This window comes from Mesoplodon bidens, assembly GCF_964165515.1.
Source record: "Mesoplodon bidens genome assembly, chromosome: 13".
NCBI classification, from domain to species: Eukaryota; Metazoa; Chordata; class Mammalia; order Artiodactyla; family Ziphiidae; genus Mesoplodon; species Mesoplodon bidens.
This window is the reverse complement of record NC_138169.1, coordinates 69,524,512-69,546,241: the sequence shown is the minus strand read 5'-3', so window position 1 is coordinate 69,546,241 and position 21,730 is coordinate 69,524,512. Positions and strand designations below refer to the sequence as shown.

The 21,730-nt window shown below is 39.2% G+C and overlaps 1 protein-coding gene across 1 annotated transcript in view; it reads right to left on the bottom strand.

Moving 5' to 3' along the window:
• Window positions 1–2,113: 2,113 nt before the first annotated feature.
• DCC (DCC netrin 1 receptor) overlaps window positions 2,114–21,730 on the bottom strand; it is a gene marked incomplete at its 5' end in the record, with an annotated part of 1,182,001 nt that continues 1,162,384 nt past the window's right edge. Inside the window, 2 exons of the mRNA XM_081253253.1 lie at window positions 2,114–7,406; window positions 11,137–11,279. Of these exons, the coding sequence (XP_081109379.1) occupies window positions 7,317–7,406; window positions 11,137–11,279 (233 nt within the window). The 3' untranslated portion in view covers window positions 2,114–7,316. The remainder of the gene's footprint in view (window positions 7,407–11,136; window positions 11,280–21,730) is intronic.

Genomic DNA, 21,730 nt, shown 5'->3' with positions numbered 1-21,730 from the left:
CCTGCATATTAATGCAATCTGCTATCTATCTTCATTATAGCATTTGAGGGTATTTAAGATAGAGAGTATATCATTTTTTGACTACTCCAAAATCCTTCTTATAAAGATATTTGCAGTGGAGAGAGTAGCTAGTTTATCCCTTAACCTTCTCCTGTCTAAGTCAAACAGCAGTAATCCATTTTATTTTTCTTCAAATAACTGGTTTTCCATGGAGATACTATCTCTGATAGCTTCTGTGAAAGCGTGGCATCCTTCTGTAAGAGACGATTACATAAATTGAATATGTGAGATAAAACAGACTTGTAAATATGTTACTTCTAGGGCTTGCATATCACTTTAACATTTTGGTGTTAACGTATATTTCAGGAGTCATAGAATAAATATCAGCATTTACAGAAAATGGCTCTGAAATATCCTTACTTGGAATTTTTAAAATTGTGGTAAAGTGTACCTAACATAAAATTTAAAATTTTAATATTTTTAAGTGTATAGTACAGTTCAGTAGCATTAAGTATGTTCACATTGCTGGGCTACCATTGCCACCATCCATCTCCAGAACTTTTTTCATCTCCCAAAGCTGCAACTCTGTGCCTATTAAGCAATTACTCCTCATTCCCCTATCTTCCCAGCCCCTGGTGACTACTGTTCTGTCTCTCTGAATGTGACTACCTTAGGTACCTCATTTAAGTGGAATCATACACTGTTTATTCTTTTGTAATGAGCTTATTTCATTTCACATAATGTCCTCAAGCTTCATCCATGTTGTAGCATGTGTCAGAGTGTCCTTCCTTTTAAGGCTATATTCCATTATACACACACACACACACACACACACTCACGTGCGCACACACACACACACACATATTTTGTTTATGTATTCATTTGTTGATGAGCTCTTGGGTTGTTTTCACCTTTTGCCTATAGTGAATAACAGTGCTATGAACATGGGGGTCCAAATATCTCTTAAGTCCCTACTTTTAATTCTTTTGGATATATGCCCAAGTGGAATTGTTGGATCATATGGTAATTCTATCATAGGGTAATTCTATCATAGGGTAATTCTATGTTTAATTTTTTGAGGAACCACCATACTGGTGGTTTATGGCTGCACTGTTTACTAGTTTACTAGTTCCCACTAGCAATGCACAAGGGTTCCAATTTCTCCAGGTTCTTGGTGATCTTAACCACAATTTTTTTTCTCTCTAGGTGGAATGATTATGCATTGAAGAAGATGGGAAGAGCTAGGTGGCCTTTAAAACCCCACCTGTCCTGGCACTGGTGATGCATTGGCTTCAAGCAAACTCTCTGAATAGTTCTCTGCTTACCCAAAAGAGTTAGTAAAACTTTTATTAATATGTGATTTTCTCTTAAGGAATAGATTACATGCCCAACTTCATCCTTCAATACTCATAGCCATATATTATTCAGCGCGTATGTGTCCCCATGTTCTGCAGTTGACATGATAAGAATGAAATATCTTGAGGATGGAGAGAGTATTATATTTACTTGGTGTTGGCATGTTGAAATCTGAACAAAAATAGTAGGGTCTTTGCCTTGGGTTAAATCCCTAAAAACGGCCCTTGACATGAAGATTTGTGTAAAAGTGATTTATTAAGAAGTGCTCCCAGGAGAAATCACTAGGGGGAGAGGGGGAGAGGGAAATAGAAAGGAGGCAAGCCAAACGTGGGTGCTGTATCTAGGGTGCAATATTGTGGAGCAGTATCTCCCCACAGTCACTCTGGCTTAGTCCTGCAGGGGGACTCTGGAAATGAGTTGGCTTACACTGCAGAATTGTCTCAATGAGGGCATGGGGGCTGCAGTATTTACCAGCTATTGGTGAGATCTGATCTGGAGTTTCCAGCTCTCCTGTGTATGTAGGCAAAGCAAGTTCTGGCAGCCCGAGGCAGCCCTCCAACACACATGGGTATTTATTGGCTATTGGGATAGAAAGCATACTGAGCATGTGCATGAAAAGGATCCCAAGGAACTGACAGTCTCTGATACACACGTCAAAAAGGCAGCATGTATCCTGAGGATGAGAATAGGCAGGCAGGGGTTAGGGTCATGTGCATGTCGTATCAGCCATTTAATATAAATAACATGAAGAAAGAACTTTGTATCAAAACTTTATTTATTAAACAAAAAATGCACCATTGGAATAACATTTCTATAAAAAATGAATGAGACTGTTCTACAGTGATTACAAAACCCCTTTTTCCTCGTGTAGTAGTATACAAGATCATGTGTAGAAACAGTCATCGTTTTAAACTGTAAGCAAGTTTCCTTTCTCATAGAACAAGATTTACACTTAAATATTGCAATCACTAGTCTAATTTGGTTAACAATGCTAGAGTCTGACAATTTAAAGAAACTCTTTGTAGGCTCAAAATACCTTTTTTTAAAAAAAGGCATTTTGTAGCAACAAACAATTTCTTTTTCCACTAAGGCTAGTTAAAGCTGTAGTATACCCATTTCTACCAAATCAACCTACCACTAGCACACTAACAATTTGTTTGAATCGCAAAGCCCTTTGAGAGAATAAGTAGCATTGATCTGTAAAATGCTATCAGAATATTGTAGGTTTGGTGGTATTGTGTTTGAATGACCCTGAAAAGGGAGAAGGCGGTGATGACGGCGATTCAGTGGAGGCTTTGCCTGGGCGTATCCTCATACTCAGCAGTGGACGATTCTTTTCCAAAGTGGTCCCTCTGAGATATGGAACACTGCAGCTTTAACAGCCGTATCTAGATTCCCAACCAGATCTCCCTTTGTATCATAAATTATCCAAAAAGAAGCCACTCTAAATAATAAATTAAATATTACTTATAAAAAGTACACCCCAGACCCACCCACCCAGCCCCCAAACAAGCTGACAATTCACAAAGTTCCGAATTGTCAGGTTTACCCTTCGATAATAAAAAACAGCATTTTTCCTCCTCCCCAACATTCCTTTCTTGCATCTGCGAACACACTTGCAGCACACACTGAGATACCTTGGCCCATGCATCTGTATTTGCGACACCTTGTAGAGTTTTGCTGTTGCTCTCCAACCAACGAAAAAATCATAGGATGACAGTGTACAAAGGCTCTCTACTGACAGCAGGAGAAATCCTTCAGAGAGTGCAACTAGAATTCCACCAAGTGAACATTATGCAATAGCGGCAACAGAGAGCCCAGGCAACAGGCTTAGTGTGCGCTCGCCTGTATAATCTCGCGGACGAGGAACTACTCAGGCATTTCTTTTCAGAATCAGGACATTTTGGAAGCAGGTATTTGGATAGCAAGTTACACTGAGGCATGGGAGCACATATTTCAAATGCAATGGAATATCATACAGAACATCCATCTATGATTTTTCCAAAGTCTGATTTAATTTGAAATGCTGGAATCAAGTGAGAAGCTTTTCAGTACCCTATGAAAGTGATTTCTGAAACTTACCAGAGAAATACAAATTATTATTATTATGAGTAAAATGTTGCTTTGAAAGTAATTTTAAAAAGAGATGGTAGAGTTGTGTGTGTGACTGCTCTGCTGCTCTAGAATGTTGGGGGTTCTCTGTTGTGTATATGGATTATAAACAGGCTAGGACACAAACCTCTGGCTTTAGGGATGATCTGCGTTTAGATGAAGTAAACTGGTCCAGGAAGGGAAAGCAACCTTGTTCCTCATCTATTTTAAAGTTCTGACGGTTTTGTTTTTTATTAACACAGCCAAAAGTAAGGAATTTTTCTATTTTTTCTCCCTCTCATGAACTAGAAACGGACATTCTGAAACTACAAGGAGTCTGAGTCTGGGACACAATTTTATCTAAAAGGTAAGGTGATCTCTTTAGAGGTGGGTTTTTTATTTTTTTGGTTAGAATTCCAGTCCAGCAGTCATGTATGAGACACTATTACATTTGGAGGAGACCTGAAGATGATTCTTTAAACAAAGTCAACAGACAGGTGGATCACAAGGGTGGTTAGGAACGAGCAACCATCTTCAAGCACTACGAAGGCTTCCAGAAAGACTTGTACTTAGATTCTTGATCAGAAAAGCCAGCAAGTGCCAACCAAACATTACAGTTTCCAAATGTTGTCTGGAATGACACACTAATGTTGGACAGCTCTCCTTTTGTAGCTCTTACCAATGTAGGGGACAAAAACATACATGTCATTGTGAAACACCCTTATTTTGAAGAGAAGAATGTTATATCCAACTCCTCCCAGGAAGCCTTAATAAGTTCACCTCTTATATCCCTGGCTTGATATATTTCCTTTTTTTCCAGCTTGTTCAATTGTGTGTGCATTTTATAATGCCCAGATATAAAGTTCCACTATTTAAATACCCTAGAAGCTTATAGCTCTGCTGTACAAAGAGGTATCTATGACTGGTTTCTTACTGAATGTGAGTCACTAATATTTAACTTTTAGCTAGAGCATCCTCCAAATATGTTTTATGCATTTTGAGCTATCTGCATTTTTGTGAGTTTAACAGATGCAGAACTTTCTAGAGGAAAGAAAATAGCTTTCTTATCAGTATGAAATGAAAAATACCAAACTTTTTCAAGAGAAGGCTCTTGCCTGACAGTTCAGCAGAGTGCGGGGGAGGCCTGAGGATGCCCCGCCATGTTTTATTTTCTTCTTTTTTGGGGAGAAATGACTCCTGGTGGCAGAGCTGCTGGTTGGCTGTCATGCATCACTATGGGAATCAAAGAGATTTATGAGCTTAAAGAGCCCTGTATGTCATGAACCAGACTCAGAGACAGATTTCTTCTTGTCAGGAGATCAGGAGACTGGGAAATTAAAGAGTTACCTATAAACTTGGGCAGGCAGTTGTACACACGCGTGAACTATCTGAGAGAAGGGGCAGCAGAGTTGTACAGAGTTGCAGTCAAGTTGTTTCATATTCAAACCATTGGGTACATCTCCCAAGAGTCTCTTGTGAGAATTTAAATGGATTCTACTGTATATACAGTGCATGGAGCTAAGATTTATTAGCATTGTCGACTACTGAAAAAAAACATTGGCTTTGTTTAATGAAGAAAGTTTCAAGAGCATCCACTGAACTCAAATAATGTATATTTTCATATATTTTAAAAAAATGTATTTCCTAGGGTCACTGACTTCAGAGGAGTCTAGAATGTTGTGAAAATGCTAGTTCTCTTGATTGTGCAGATACAGTCTATAGATTGAAGATGTGACTAATCCCTGAAATCCAAGATTTCTAGCTCATTCCAAACTGGACACTCAGGATGACCTTCCTTGGATGTCAAATGCTTTCAGAGTCTGTTCCATGTTTGTGAGGATTAGAAAGGGAAAGCCATCCTAGGACCTCGAGAAGATAAGGCTGGTCTAATGAACATTTTCTTTTCTGAGCTAATGGATTATTTCTGTATGACTCAATATTATGTTATGAAATGCCTTGTTCCACGTCAGTGGAGGGTTGTTTGCCTAAGCACCCTTGATGTTGAATAAGAGTTATCTGCCCCCTAGGATAACATCACATGGCTCTTCAGAAGGATTTCATGAAAATATAAGTAAATTGATCAAGCACTCCTTGTTGAAGGAACAGTTTCACAAATGGACCGGACTTTCTAATGAATCATTTGAGCAAGCCCTCTCTTTGACATAAGCTTTCTTTCCCGACATAAAACTGTAAAAAAATAATCTGAATTATTACTTCCGTTACAGTGCCATTTTGCTCAAAATATTTCATTCAGGGATTCATATATAATTACCCACCTAATAAAAGGAGCTATTAGGCTGTAAAGATCCTATCCCTTCCACGCTCTTTTAAAATTATGACCTACTCAAGCTTGAAATCAAAGGCAGAGCTGAAAGGAATAATTCAGCTGAAACTCTCTTATTGGGTTTTCAAGTTGCCTAACTGATAAATATGCAAACTGGCGCCCTTTTGGCGATTCAGCTGCATAAATGGATTAACTCCAAATGCAGCTGCAAATTCAAAAACTAAAAGGGTGCACACAAAATCTTTTTAATTTCACCTAGTTGCAAGATGTAGATAAACATGGCAGTAGGAATTTAAGATTCTATGTCACAATGAAGATGCAGTTTTAAAGAGTATCCACTGGGTTTAGGATGTGTCACAAGTGTAAAGTGATGCCTTTCCCTCTGCTGCTCTCTGACTCTGGGCAGGTCAAGGTTTCCTTGACAACAAAGCTTGGTGGTTGTCACCTACCAACACGGCCTGCTGAAAGTCAGTGAGGACTTTGTTGGTGGAAGTGACATCACTCAAGAGAAGGTACTGTTTGAAACTGCCTTCCATTTTCCTTCCCTTCCTCATGATGACTCTGCCATTTCCACAGAGGGTTTCAGAAACGAGGGTCAGGAGGCCATGGGATGTGTGGAGTCAGCCACCTGGCCAGGGCTGGTTGCCAAGGGGAACTCAGGGAGGGATGGGGTGGAGGGGGGAACCCTTCTAGCCAGACTCCTGAGGGAGACGGACTTGGTGAAGCTTTGAAATATCATCACAGTGTGGTATGGCATGAAAGCCACCCAAATTAAAATTTCCTATTACAAGCTTAAGCACGTAATTATCATGTGTCTGAAAAGATTGCATATTGTATCCTCTTTTAGGAAATGGACTGGCTGCTGGCAGGATGCCACTAGTTGCAGATTTCTAAGTGTTCCTGTTCTCCAGACATCAATGTTAATCAAGAGTGGATTTACCAATACTTGCTAAAATGGGTGAATTTTACAGCCACTTGCTGAATTCCACCACCTGTACAAGAATGACTTGAGTTACAAAACGTAAGCATTTGCTGCCTTTTGTTTACTTGTTTACTTTTTTGTGCTGTCAGAAAAACATCCAATCCTTTGGTGCTATGTAGTGAGAAAATTCCCATGGGTTCTTTGTACTTTAAATTTGAAAATAAAATAGTGGGCTTGCACTGATTTGCCATGGCAGGGTACAGGCTTCAATAATGCACTTGCATTTTGTAAGACTAGACCTACACATAGAAGAAAATGACAGGCCTTGATGAAGGAAAACACAAGCATTTGTCATGACAGTGTGGTCACTGCAGTGGCAAAGGCCCAGGACTATTCTAGCAGCTTCAGCTTTGACGTTGCAGTGAAGATGTATCTTTGCTTTTGTTAAGGGACCCCAGAGTCATCATTTTGAAACTCCTGATGCTTATGAAAGAAGGGATGCTTATTCCTTCTGAACTGCTTCAGGATCTTCCAGAACTCAGTGGTCCTGATGGTTAACCTATACACTGGATAGAGTTCTTGGACACAGGTGTGCTGTTTATGGGTAATTGGTAATGCTGCAAAGGTCCCGGAAAATTCACCTCATCAATTCAGCAATGTGTGTTAAAAGGCCGAGCCTGTGATAGCGTTAAGTTGCTTCATTAGCCCTTCCAAACTTGCCATTTGTTCGCTCAAATCATCCTGTTCATACACCTACAGAGAGAATGAGAACAAACAATTAGTACAGGTGGATATTGGTGCACTCCTTTTGTTAAGGCAGGGCGATGTCTAATTGATTCACCGTATTCTCATGCATGGCACGGTGGCCCATAGTCAGGGGCTGTGGACTCAGCATATCATCATTGAATGAAGATGCTGGTAATAAAAGAGGCAGTGATGAATGATTGTCTGCTATTTCACTGACTTCATCCTTGTGATGAGGCAAAGGCTTTAGTGTCGGAAAAAATCTTGTTTCAAATCAAGTTCTACCAAACTGTGTGATCTTGGACAAGTTAGTAAACCTCTCTGATGTGTAGTTCTCAGATGTAAAATGATGATGGTGATATCTATTTCATAGGCTATTCTCAGCATCCTGGGACATGTTTAGTGGTTATCAGTGTTCAGCACATGGTACCTAGTCAATATGTTCCTTTTCCTTTCCATTAGGATGTGAACAGAATTTACATCACCAGGTTTCCTTTCTTTGTAACACCACATAGGCACTTTTTTATGTGTGGGAACTTGACCTGACCAGTGAAAAGTCTGAGGATTATGACCTTAGTTTGTGTGTGAAAACAGAATTCTCACCCCAAACCAGAACTGGCTCTGTGCGTGGTTGTAAAGGTGACCTTATGACATGGTTTAATTGGTGGATAAAATGGAAAGCCTGAACTTCAGAATCTTAGTGACCATATTGTTTGTAACTCTCCCTTACTGTGAGCCACTAGAATCGTGCCATTAATAATACCTCGCTGGGCTTCCCTGGTGGCACAGTGGTTGGGAGTCTGCCTGCTGATGCAGGCGACACGGGTTCGTGCCCTGGTCCGGGAAGATCCCACATGCCGCGGAGCGGCTGGGCCCGTGAGCCAGGGCCGCTGAGCCTGCGCGTCCGGAGCCTGTGCTCCACAGCGGGAGGGGCCACAACAGTGAGAGGCCCGCGAACCACACACACACACACAAAAGCCTCGCTATTAGTGAGCACAGACCCCCGGGGGGTCACTAGCCTCGGGGATTTGGATTCAGTAGGTCAAGGAAAGGTTAGAATCTCTTCCTTTTATAAAGCTTCCCAGCTAATTTTGATGGTCAGCCTGTGGGGAAAACAAGGCTGTGGTGTTGATTTGAATCCCAGTTCTTCTATAGACTTGACTTTTGAGTCTGTCTCCTTATTTGTCAAATGGGAATAGCAAGCTTACCTCACTGGGTACCTGGGAGGATTCACCAGGTCAGTTTGGCGAGTGGTAAGTGCTCAATAAATGTTAGTATCTTTTCCTTCTCGAAATACCCTTTGTTTTGACTTATACATACCGACTCTACCTGATTATTCTTGGTTAGCTCATTCATTTGATGAACTTATTGAAATTATTGAACCAAATTGAGGCCTGAGGCAGGATGTTTTGCTCTGTGAAGGCCAGGAAGCATTACTCAGTACTATGGTCAGAATGTATTTGTCAGTCCTGCCAAATAAACACCCTGGATGCCATGAGAACACTGGTGGAGAAGATATGCACAAAGCCACTCCAGCCACTGAACAAACAACTTGTGGTATTAAACAGGTTAGAAATGGTACCTTCTTATAGGAATCTCAACCTGCCAGTGAATGACTTGGTCATGTAATGTGTAATCTTCAGAGTTTAACAGGGATGGAAAGATGTAGCCAATTTGGCCCAAAAGACTGACCTATGTATGAGGAGGAATGCTGAAGGGAACTGATTAATTTGATAACTCCTTTCCCAAAATGATGTCATAGTTATCTGTGTTGTTTTCTCAAATTATTTAGATCTTGTCCAATACAGCAACCTCAAGCCACATGTAGTAGCTATTGGATCTTTGAAATGTGGATAGCCTAAACAGAGATGCATTGTACACATGAAATACACATCATATTCTGAGCACTTAGTACAAAAAAAGTAAAATATCTTAATGATAAGTTTTTATATTTATGGCATGTTGAAATGATAATATTTTGGAAGTATTGGGTTAGATAAAATATATCATTGAAAGTAATCTCACCTGTTTATTTTTACATCTTTTCATGTGGCTCCTAGAAAGTTTTAAACTACACATGTGATTCACATTATATTTTTATAGGATAGTGATGATCTAGGTTATTTGTCCCATTTCTATATTTCCTTTAACATATTATATAATCTTACTGCTGTTCACATTATACTTTTGGCTGTCACCCCTTGGAGTCACTATATTTTTTTAATCAAACTTTTAAAACAGTTTTATTTTAATTTTTTTGGCTGCATTGGGTCTTATTTGCAGTATGTGGGGTTGCAGTGCATGGGCTTCTCTCTAGTTGTGGAGTCCAGGTTTTCTCTTCTCTAGTTGTGGTGCACAGGTTCCAGAGTGCATGGGTTCTGTAGTTTGCAGCGCACAGGCTTTCTAGTTGAGGCACGTGTGCTCAGTAGTTGTGGCGCGCAGGCTTAGTTGCCCCGTGGCATGCAGGACCTTAGTTCCCTGACCAGGGATCGAACCCACATTCCCCGCATTGTAAGGCAGATTCTTTACCACTGGACCACCAGGGAAGTCCCTTAGAGTCAATCTTAAGTGCAAAAGCTGGGCCACCTGACATGATTCCTTATGAGATGAGATATATAAATTTAGGATTTGATCTGGATTAAGATATGGCTAACAAGTGTGACACTAAACTATTGCAATACGTAAACAGCTATATCCTGACAGAGCAGTGTGTTAGATTCTTGTAAATTTGAATCTTTTAAGTATGAAAGTATGTTAATTATATAACATACTTCTGCAAACATTCACACACATACACATATCCAGACTGTCTGATCTCCAAGTGTTAAAATATTTTATTATTTATAGTACTGAAAACAATAAAATCAAGAAAAAATTTACTGTTAATTCAAATGAGATGATTCTAATCTGGTTTTTTTTTTTGCATCTTTTTTCCCCCTTCCAGTCCTCTAATTTTTCAAGGTATCATATGTGTTAGTACCTTAGCCTTCTTTTAAATGTTTTCTCTTGAATTATATTCAGAAACACTCCAGAGTTTTCTAAATCGCTGCCTTCAGGCAACATCTTTTTAAATCTCCCTCAAAATGCATTGTTGGGGGAATTGTTTGCTTTCTCAAAATTTCGATTTTTTTTTGGTCCCCATTGATTTTTTCAGGGTTTTCTAATTTGATCACTTTTTAGCTGCCTCCCTTAGTTGGCAAACTTTTCTCTCATTAAATAACTAAATTTTCTTCCTAAATTCCTTCCTTCATTTCTTCATTTTGTGTTTTCCTCTTCTCAATTCTGTATTTCTAGGCTATTTTATGATTTGATAAGTGACATGTATGATAACTTCAGAAAGCTCCTCAGAGTATAGCTTTATTACTATTTTTTATTTTAAAGAATAATTATATAGTTATATTTCCAGGTATGCCAAGGTATTTCATCTCATTGCTGAAAATGTGTGTGTGTGTGTATATATATACATATATGTATGTAAAGTCACTCATTCTGTTGCTATCTGCTTGTATTTACAAGATTGGTACTTAAAAGTACCAACGAGTTTTTAGTATAACTAAATCCCTGATATAATATTTTTCCCTAAAGTTTCTTCTCTTCATATATAAGTGCAGGAAAACAGAACTAAACAAACAATAAGAACAGCAAGGGCTTGGGGTTAACAGGGAGTGCTGGTTGGCTTAGACTGCGTTGCACAGCAGTGCTTCCCTTAATGGGGCACGAATTTCAAGGATGGTCTTACATTGGCTGGATCCTCTGTTGGTTTGTGGCTCTCCTCAGACACTTCAGGGGCTGTTGGCACAGATACAGGAAGCAAAGGAGATCTTGCCTTTCCAGCCAACCCAAGAGAGGCTGTTTTGACATGAGTCTTGGGAAGAGCAGGCCCTAAAAAGAAAACACAGTGTGATGAAAGTACTGTATAAAACACCCTGGAACAAACTCTCAAGCATGTAAGCCGAATCCAGTAGGTTGGCATTGATTTTAGGTTATTGTTCATTCTGTAGTCTAGAGATGGATTCTGACACAATGAACAGGCTCACTTTATTTCTACTGAATCGAAAACAACCCCAATTAGGCCTCTCCAGATGAAGCTCCACCAGTCATATGTAATTTCAAGTGGATTTCAAATCTCCCTGTGAAAGGTTGCCTGGGAGTTGCAGACTGTTCATCACACCTTCTAAGTGTCAGCCCAGTTCATCTGGGGCCAGCCTCAGCTTTGAGCCAGAAAGCCCTGTGCTAAACCACCTATATAAGCCATAAACTGTGAGTGTCAAGGAATATTTGTGCAGGTAAAAGAGATGGTTGCTGTGATCTGGAAATGAGTGTTAGATGTTACGGTACAAAACAGTCCTTTATGGCTAACCTGATTGAATATCATTATTGATTTTCTTTTGGAAAAGAAAAAAGATATGATTCTGTCCTGATGAGTATTAGTTTCTCTCAATGAAATACATTCTAATCCTCATGAAAATCATTTGAGTAACTGCTGAGTTTCTCCCAAATGATATTTCAGTCTGCTATAAACAATGGCTACCTTTTCTTTTTGGGTCTAAAATTTGCCTTGTAAATTCTGCTTAGATTATAGCAGGAATATAACTTTGTCCCTATAGTCTAAAACAAAAATTCTATAAAGGCATATCGAATCAGCTAGTATACCTCACATACCTAAGGACTTTTGTCATTCTTACTACTATAACCAAGACCTCAGCATAGAAGGCACTGAAGTCATCAAAAGAAGTTTGCCTCAGTTCTCTTCTATCATCAGTGATGATATTTAAGTTCTAATGATCCCAATGGCGTACTATATATTTTGGGGAAAAAAGTTATTTTGCCCATACTTTCAAAAACATAATTCTAGTTAATAAAACTCAAAAGTTATTCTACTATCAGAGAAATAAGGGGTATTTGCTTACTGGGAAAGAAAGAATGCAAACAATCTAGGAGGCTAGCAATTTGCTAAATGCTAAATCCCAACAAAAGCACATTTTCTCATACCGTGGCCTAGCATTTAATTCCTTCATATTTATATTCTTTCACTCTTTTTCTTAACCAAGGCTCAAAGTCTGCAGTTAGAATCATTTATCACTAGAGGGTGATCTGAGGTTTTTGGTAACTCATATGAGAAGAGATGTAGAGACAGGAGAAACAAGAATCATTTTCTTAAGGAAGGAATATTTATGGAGTTCCTACTAAGCTCTAGACTTATGCTAAGCATTTTAGTTCACTTTAGGCAAAATAACATAGTGCAGAAGAATTTGCTACTTACCAACCCAATCTGAATTCAGATGCTATAAAGCCTAACTATGTACTACATATGTAATTCCTTGTTCAACTAATTTCTCTTGCCTGTTTCTTCATCTATAAAATAGAAATAATAATTTGTGAGGATTGATAAGATTAAAGTGGCTGCTTTCCTGTAACTTGTTCAAAGAGAGCTAAGCTATTATTAATATTTAATTGCCAAAACAAGCCTGCTAAGTATTCTATCTCCAGTTCATATATGAGGATGCTAAAATGAAGAGAAATGGAGTAACTTGCTTAAGTTCACACATTTCAAAAGGGCAGACAGCAAGGATTTGCAACTGAGCAAATTAAGGTTTTATCATTGATATTTTGATCTAGTCTATCCAATTTAAAGGAGGTTTTCAAAGAAGCAATGTAAAAGAATATGAAATCTAGTTCAAGACTATAAGTAACCTGAGGGTAGAAACTATTTATTGTATTACACTTTCTCGTAGTTAAATTATGTTTGAATTTAAGGGGGAAACAATGAACTTCAGCATTAATTTAAATGACTTTTATTACAATGTTGTTTAAATTTATACAAACATAACACTTGGCAGAACCTTTATAAACTTGTAGTTCTAATACTATGCTATAAAACGAAAACATGTTTAAAATTAAACAGCAAAGTCCTATACACATACGTTTGGTGCTCATTGCTGCGCCACAAGTGATTTTGGGTTTGTCTTACATGATCAATTTTCACTCTCAGTTTTTTCTCTTTGAACAATAGGCAAACCTTCATTCTTCCAGAGAATGTAATGCCAGCTGGTTTTCATTAGATCTGAAGAAATCATTTATATAGTAAGTCTGCCTCTGACTATAAACACAGTGTTCCTAGAGCCAACTTAGTTGTAACCCCAAATACAAAGGCAGGCATTTAAAACCCCTGGCAGAATGATGCTATAAAATGGCCCTTGACATACTCCACCTTGTGTAATTCACCTTAATCATACAGATGATCACCTAAGGGAAAGCACAAAGTTTAACGAGAACTTTTCATACAGTACTGGTGAACGTTGAGAATGTATCTGTTGAAGTCCCACTTGGAATTTCATTTTCTGAATTCTGTTTATAATCCCTTCGAGAATGTTCACAATATTCTGATGACAGCTGAACGTAGCTTTATTGCCATGGAAAGTTGTTCCTCCTATAGGTCACATTCTGTGAGTCACCTCTTCCTTCCCTACATTTAGTAGAACAGAGCAGCTACATTTCAACAACATTTTATGTATATATCTTTTATATGTTTTGTCATAATTTTGACTTTGATTTCCTTGATGGTGTATGGTGAAATCTAATTGTTATTGAATTTTAAATTTTAGGTTTTTTTAAAATTGAAGCATAGTTGATTTACAATGCTGTGTTAGTTTCAGGTGTACAGCAAAGTGATTCAGGTATATATATTCTTTTTCAGATTCTTCTCCACTATAGGTTATTACAAGATACTGAATACAGTTCCCTGTTCCCTGTGTGTCCCTATGGTAGGTGCTTGTTGGTTATTTTATATATAGTAGTTTGTATCCGCTAATCCCAAACTCCTAATTTATCCCGCCCCTCCATCCCTTTCTACTCTGGTAACCATAAGTTTGTTTTCTATGTCTGTGTGTCTGTTTCTGGTTTGTAAATATGTTCACGTGTATCATTTTTTAGATTTCACATGTAAGTGATATCATGTGATATTTATCTTGGTCTGACTTACTTCACTTAGTATGATAATCTCTAAGTCCATCCATGTTGCTGCAAATGTCATCATTTCATTCTTTTCTATGGCTGAGTAATATTTTGTGTGTATATATATATGTGTATATATATATATATATGTATATATATATCACATCTTCTTTATCTAGTGCTCTGTTGATGGACACTTGCTTCCATGTCTTGGCTATTATAAATAGTGAACATTGGGGTGCATGTATCTTTTCGAATTAGAGTTTTCTCCAGATATATGCCCAGGAGTGGGAATCACTGGATCATATGGTAACTATATTTTTACTTTTTTTTTTTTGCGGTACACGGGCCTCTCACTGTTGTGGCCTCTCCCGTTGCGGAGCACAGGCTCCGGACGCACAGGCCCAGTGGCCATGGCTCACGGGCCCAGCCACTCCGTGGCATGTGGGATCCTCCCGGACCAGGGCATGAACCCATGTCCCCTGCATCAGCAGGCGGACCCCCAACCACTGAGCCACCAGGGAAGCCCATGGACTTTGTTTTAAAGTCTGTTGTCTGTTATGAGTACTGCTACCCCTGGTTTCTTGTCACTTCTATTTGAATGAAATATCTTTTTCACTCCCCTCACTTTCAATATAGGTGTGTCCTCCACCCTAAAGTGGGTCTCTTGTAGGCAGCATATTGTAGGTTCTTGTTTTGTTGTCCAATATGCCACTCTGTCCTGTGATCAGAGCATTTAGTCTATTGACATTTAAGGTAATTATTTATAGGTATGTATTTATTGCCACTTTAAACCTTGTTTACCAGTTGATTTTGTATTTCTTTGTTCTTTATCTTTTGGTTTTTCCTTTTGTAGTTTGATGGTTTTCTTTTGTATTATGCTTCAGTTCTTTTCAGTTTTGTGAATCTGTTATATGTTTTTGATTTGTGGGTACGCTGGATTGCAAGTATGTTAACCCATTACTATATCTACTTACTTGAGACTGGTAGTCATATAAGCTCAAACACAGTCTAAAAACTTATATTTTCTTACTCCCCTCCCCGACACTTTGTAATTTTGATTTCCTATTTTACATCTTCATGTTTATCCTTTTGCTGTTCATTGTGTAGTTAAAATCACTTTCACAGAAATGTTTCTTTTGATTTTTAAAAAATATATGTACTGGCTTATTTAAGTGATCTACAATACTTTTATGTATTTGTTTTTCCTATTGTGATTTTTTCCCTTTCTTATAGATTCTTGCTTCTTTTCTATTTAGAGAACACCTTTCAATATCTCTTTTAGAGTAGGTTCAGCACTGACGTATTCTTTTGGTTTTTGCTTGTCTGAGAAATTCTTTCTCTCTCCTTCCATTCTAAATGCTAATTTTGCTGGCTAGAGTATCCTAGGTTGCAGGTTTTTCCCATTCAGGACTCTGAATATATCTTGCCACTCCTTTCTGGCCTATAAAGTTTCTGTGGATAAATCAGATGATATCCTTATGGGGGGGGGTTCACTTGTAACTATTTGTTTTTCTCTTGCTGCCTTTAGAATTCTCATTTAACTTTTGCCATTTCAATTATAATATGTCTTATTGTGGGTCTGGTCAGGTTCATCTTGTTTGGGACCCTCTGTTCTTACTGTACCTGGGTATCTTTTTCCTTCTGGGATCCCTATTATGCATAGATTGGCACACTTTATATTATCCCATACATCTCATGTGTTGCTTTGTTTTTCATTTGTCTTTCTGTCTGCTGTTCTGGTTGTGTAATTTCTGTTATTCTGTCTTCAAGATCATTCTTCTGCATTAGTTTGCTATTTTATTACCTGTTACTTGGTTTTCATCTTGGCAATTGAGTTGTCTAATTTTGAATCGCTCCTCTTTACAGTGATCTGCGTTTCCATTGATAGTCTTCCTTAACTCCTTCAGTATTTTTATTACCTCCTTTTTGAACTCAGAGTCTGGTAGACTGGAGAGGTATTTAAAACAAATGGGATTTCTCTTGTTTTTTAATTGGGAGTGGTACCTCTGCTTTTTCATTTTACTTATATTTCCCTAACTCTATGAATTTAGGAGAAACCTTTGAAGGGCTGTTTTTATGTGGGAGTGACCCTGGGTGAGTCCAATATTTTTGGTGCAAGAGGGCCATTTTTTGGTACGGATGCTTGCCACCTCTTTCCTCAGGTTGTGGCCCTTGTTCTGATAAAGGGTGTGTTTGGTGGTGTTGTGACCAGAGCCTTCAGTGGATGGGGGGTGAGGCCTCCTCTTTGTTCCATAGTTGTCACAGCCCTTTCAGGGGCAGGGTCTGCTCCCCAGTTGTTGGACTGGAAGCCCCCAGATCCAGTTTTAAGCTGTGGTGTGAGTAGGCGGCACTAGAGCCCTCCCACTGGGAAGGAGTTGCTGCATATTCCTCCCCAGGAGCTGTCCACCAGGACATGCACTCTGTGACGTTGCCTGCCACCTATGGTGGGCACCCACAAAGTACACTGTTATAGGCACTGCCCTTGGATCAGTCTCTGTTGTGGGAACGCCAGTATTCAGCTCGAATGTCCCCCAGGCACTGCACTCACAAAGCTGCTGGTGTGAACTTGCTGAAGTCACATACCAGCACCCACTGTGGGACCACCAGGAATTGGCTCAGATTTCTGCCCCACATCCACGTGTTGCAACCCGCTTGTGCATTCCCAGAGCTCGTAGCAGTGCCCACTGTGAGCACACTGAGATGAGACTGCTATGGTGGGCCCACAACCTCCCTTTGGGCACATGTTGACAATGGGCCTCCTATGGCAGACCCAGCCTCCATCCTGTGCACATTCCCAGTTGTGGCCTCGACCACACTCCAGGGCCTTCAGGCTGTCTCTGTGCAGCTAAACCAAGTCCTCTCTCTAGGTCTGTCTGCTCAAGTTTGAGTTTCAGAACCCAGGCACTGTGCACAGCAGCAGACATGCGTCTCACGCTGAAAAGTGCAGTGAGGTGGCAAGGACTGTCTGTGCTGCCTGCTGCAAGCCAGTTGCTGCACTTTCCTCTGAGGCTACTTATCTGTCCCTGCTGACCTCCCAGCCAGAGAAGGAGGTTCCCCGGGTGAGGGAACATTTCCTCTTTCATAACTCCCTGCCAGACATGCAGGTCCCATCTCAATTCCTTTTCCCCCCGCCTTTCATCCTACCCAATTATGTGGTGATTCTTCTTGCAGCTTTGGTTGTATGAGATCTTCTGACAGCATTCAGTAAGTAAGTATTCTGCAAGAATTGTTCCACATGTAGATGTATTTTTGATGTATTTGTAGGAAGACGTGAGCTTCCACATCCTTCTAGTCTCCCATCTTGATCTCTGCCTAAATTTTAGTTTTTAAATTTTTAGATAATCTATTTCTGAAAAATTTACATTTTAAGCCTTAACTAAACAAGGCAAATATGTCTAACACATATCCACAAATTAACACAAATCAATTCACTTTAGCATAGATATATATAGCAATACAAAGAGTAACACAAGAAAAAGTAAATGGTATGGGATTAGCCTACTATGCAGGAAATTAAAACAGCCCTGTTGTATACTTGGAAACATGTAAGAATAAAGATTCTTTTATAAATTATCAGACGTCTAGTTTTGCACAGAGAGAAATTATAGTTCTCACTATTCAAATACATTCTAATGGAATATTTTCTGCCTCAGATCGTAATGACTTGGGCAGATCCACAGTGTATTATACTGCATCTGAAATACTTGTATTATTACAATAAGATGCAGATATGCCTGAAGAGTACCATAGCTCAAACCCATTAGAAGGAAGATAATTGATTGTCTGGGCAACAGTTAGAACCTGCTGAGTGTTGAATACATGCAAGATGCTGTGCATTTTACAAAAGGAATTAAAGACATTGCCTCAGCTCAAAGACCACGCAGTGTTTAAACCCCATGTTACTGCCTTCTCTCAAGTAATATTCACAGATTCAAATAAATTTAGAATGCTGGAACCCTGACGGCCCTTGAAGTTCATCTAATGACCCTCCCTTTATTTTGCTGGAGACAATACTGAGGTCCCTGAAGATCAAGAAATCAAGGTAGAAAATTTCAATAACATTCCCATACAGGAGAAGAATTTTGAAGAGTCTCTTAGAGTTCAGTATTAGCAGGGCTTACCTGGTGTAGTCTATGGTGTTACATTTTTTTTCATCTTCCTGAATGGGGAATTTAAGGGAAATTTATCACAGCCAATAAGACAACTTTGGTCTTGAAACTGGTAAAGCCTGGGTTGGTCCTTACAAGGTCACCAGTTTTTTCTTCACTTATGTACTTGCAGTTCACTATGTATTACTGGCCCCTGTTTTGATTTTCTAAGTCTGCATCTTTTATTCTTCTGAAGAACTACGAGACATGCCTTTACTTCATGTCTGAGACCTTACTAATGGCTCTTCCAAAAGGCTACATTCTGAAGCTATTTTCTACATCATTCAAACCAAGCAGACATCTTCCTAAAAAATAGCCAGTCTAACGGCATAGACTATGTTCAAGTGAGAAAGTAGTGTAGTCACCTGGCATCTGGATTAGTAAGTGATGTCTAAGAGCTCAGTCCAATCTGCAGAGGACTCACTCTAGGAACCATCTTGCTGCCTCTCACCTGCTGATGGATTCCTACTGTTGGTAGGTGATTTATCCTGAGTCCATTCATCATTTTCTTCTGTATTTTTAAAAATTGAAATATAGTTGATTTACAATGTTATATTCATTTCAGGTATTCAACATAGTCATTTAAACCTTCCTGGATTTCAGTTGCAAATGGGCTTTGTCACCCTTCCTTTGTTGCTATCTGGCTTTTTCTACACTGCCCTCACATGCCAGTTTAAAAGCCAACTTTATTCTTGCAACCCTGCCTGATCCCCCATTCTTGTGTGCTCCTTCTCTATGGTGGGTTATTTTAAGGCATGATAGCCTTTGCCTTGCCTGATGGTGTTCTGACAGCCTGAAAGACAGCCATAATCCTACCCTCCCAAAGAACTAGTGAAATCAGTAGCAATTAGAAAAAGCATTTACTTCAGGGTATTACACTCCTGTTCTTCAATGTCAAGAAATGATGGAATTTTTGACAGCTTTTCCTATTTTTATAGATCTAGGGAGTAGCCTCTAGAGAAGACTTTGCTTCATATTTAGTTCTTCACTTTGGAGAACTGCACTACGCTGATAATTGGTTAAACATAAATAATTTAAATAAAACTTCTCTTAATTTCAGTGAAATTTCTGAGTTTTATCAGAGTAATATAGCAAAGGGAAAGAAAATGGGAGAGTGGCCAGATGGTGGAGTAGGAAGACCCTGAGCTCACCTCCTCTTATGAGCGCACCAAAGTCACAATTATCTGCAGAACAACCATGGATATAAAAGAAAGATAAGAACCTACAAGAAAAGATTTTTTACAACTCTGCATAAAGAAGGGACCACAACGAGACAGGTAGGAGGGGTGGTCTTATGATATAATCAAATCCTATACCCTCAGGCAGGCAACCCACAAATTGGAGAATAATTATGTTGCAGAGGTTCTCCCACAGTAGTGAGAATTCTGAGCCCCTTGTTAGGCTCCCCAGCCTGGAAGTCCTATACTGAGAAGATAAGCCCCCAGAGTATTTGACTTTGAAGGCCAGCAAGGCTTCATTTCAGGAGCCCCACAGGACAGAAATACAGACTTCACTCTTAAAGGATGCACACAAAATCTGATGCATGCCAGGACCCAGGGCAAAAGGAGTGATTTGATAGGCGCCTAGGCCAGACCTACCTACTGCTTAGAGAGTCTCCTGGAGACATGAGGTGTGGCTGTCACTCACCCTGAGTATGCAGATACTGGTGACAGCCATATTTGGGAAAATTCTGCCATGTGAACCCTGCTCCTGGCTCATCAGCCCCACCCAAAAGCCTGTAGATGCCAGTGCTGAGACATCTCAAGCCAAACAACTAACTGGGTGGGAACAGTCCCACCCATCAGCAGACAGGATGCCTAAAACCTTCCTGAGCCCACCTCTTGACACACACCCTGCCCAGCAGAGGGCCAAGACCCAGTTCCACTCTCAGTGGGCAGCCACCAGACCTGCCCTCCAGAAAGCCTGAACAAGCTTCTAGACATGCCCCATACACCAGACAAAGCAAGAAAAGTACCATCCTGCAGCCTGAGGATACAGCCAACCCACAGCAGGCCAGACCTTATCCTGGGACCAGCTAGGCCCTGTCCACTAGCAGGCCAATGCTAGCTGAAAAATTCCCTAACTTGAGAAAGGAACAGTCACCCAAGTCCAGGAAGCACAGAAAGTCCCATATAGGATTAACTCACTCAAAGAGGAACACACCAAGATAGACAGACACACTACTTAAAATGACAAAAACTAAAGAGAGAGAATATTAAAAGCAGCAAATGAAAAGCTGCAAATAAATAACATACATGGGAACTCCCGTAAGGCTATCAGCTGATTTTTCAGCAGAACTCTGTAGGTGAGAAGGGTATAGCACAATCTATTTAAGAGAAAAATCTACAACCAGGAGTTCAGCACCAGTAAACTAGCTTTATGACAAATTTTAAAGGAACTTCTCTAGGTGAAGAAAGAAAAGGCCACCACTAGAAATAAGAACATTATGAAATGAAAAAGCTCACTAGTAAATGTAGGAAATCATCCACACCCAAAGCTACTGGGGAGGTTAAGTAGAAAAATCATCTAGATCCACAACAAGCAGTTAAAACAATTTGATTTAAAATATGATATAAAAAACACTAATCATGAGGGGAGGAGATTACACATAAGCAGGGTTTTTTAAATGCATTTTGAAATTAAGAGATCAAGCAACTTAAAACAATTATTTATATTTATATATATATATATATATATATATATATATATATACTATACAAAAACCTCATGGTATCCCCAAACCAAAGATTTATAATACATATACACAAAAAGGAATCCACCAAACACAACACTAAAGATAGATAATTATCAAATCACAAGAGAAGAAAGGGAATAAAAAAGACCTACAAAACCAAATCCAAAACAACAAAATGGCAATAAGTACATATTGATAATTACCTTAAATGTAAATGGTCTGAATGGATATGAAAACAAGACCCCATATATATGCTGCTTACAAGACACTCACTTCAGATCTGGGGACATATACATACTGAGGGGATGGAAAAAAGTATTCTGCACAAATGGAAATCAAAGACTAGCAATATTCATATCAGACAAAATAGATTTTAAGATAAAGAAAGAGACTGTTAAAGAGAGAAAAAAAAGACACTACATAATAATCAAGGAATCAATCCAAGGTGATGATGTAACAATTGTAAATAGATACACACCCAACATAGGAGCATCAAAATACATAAGGCAAATATTAATAGACATAAAAGGATT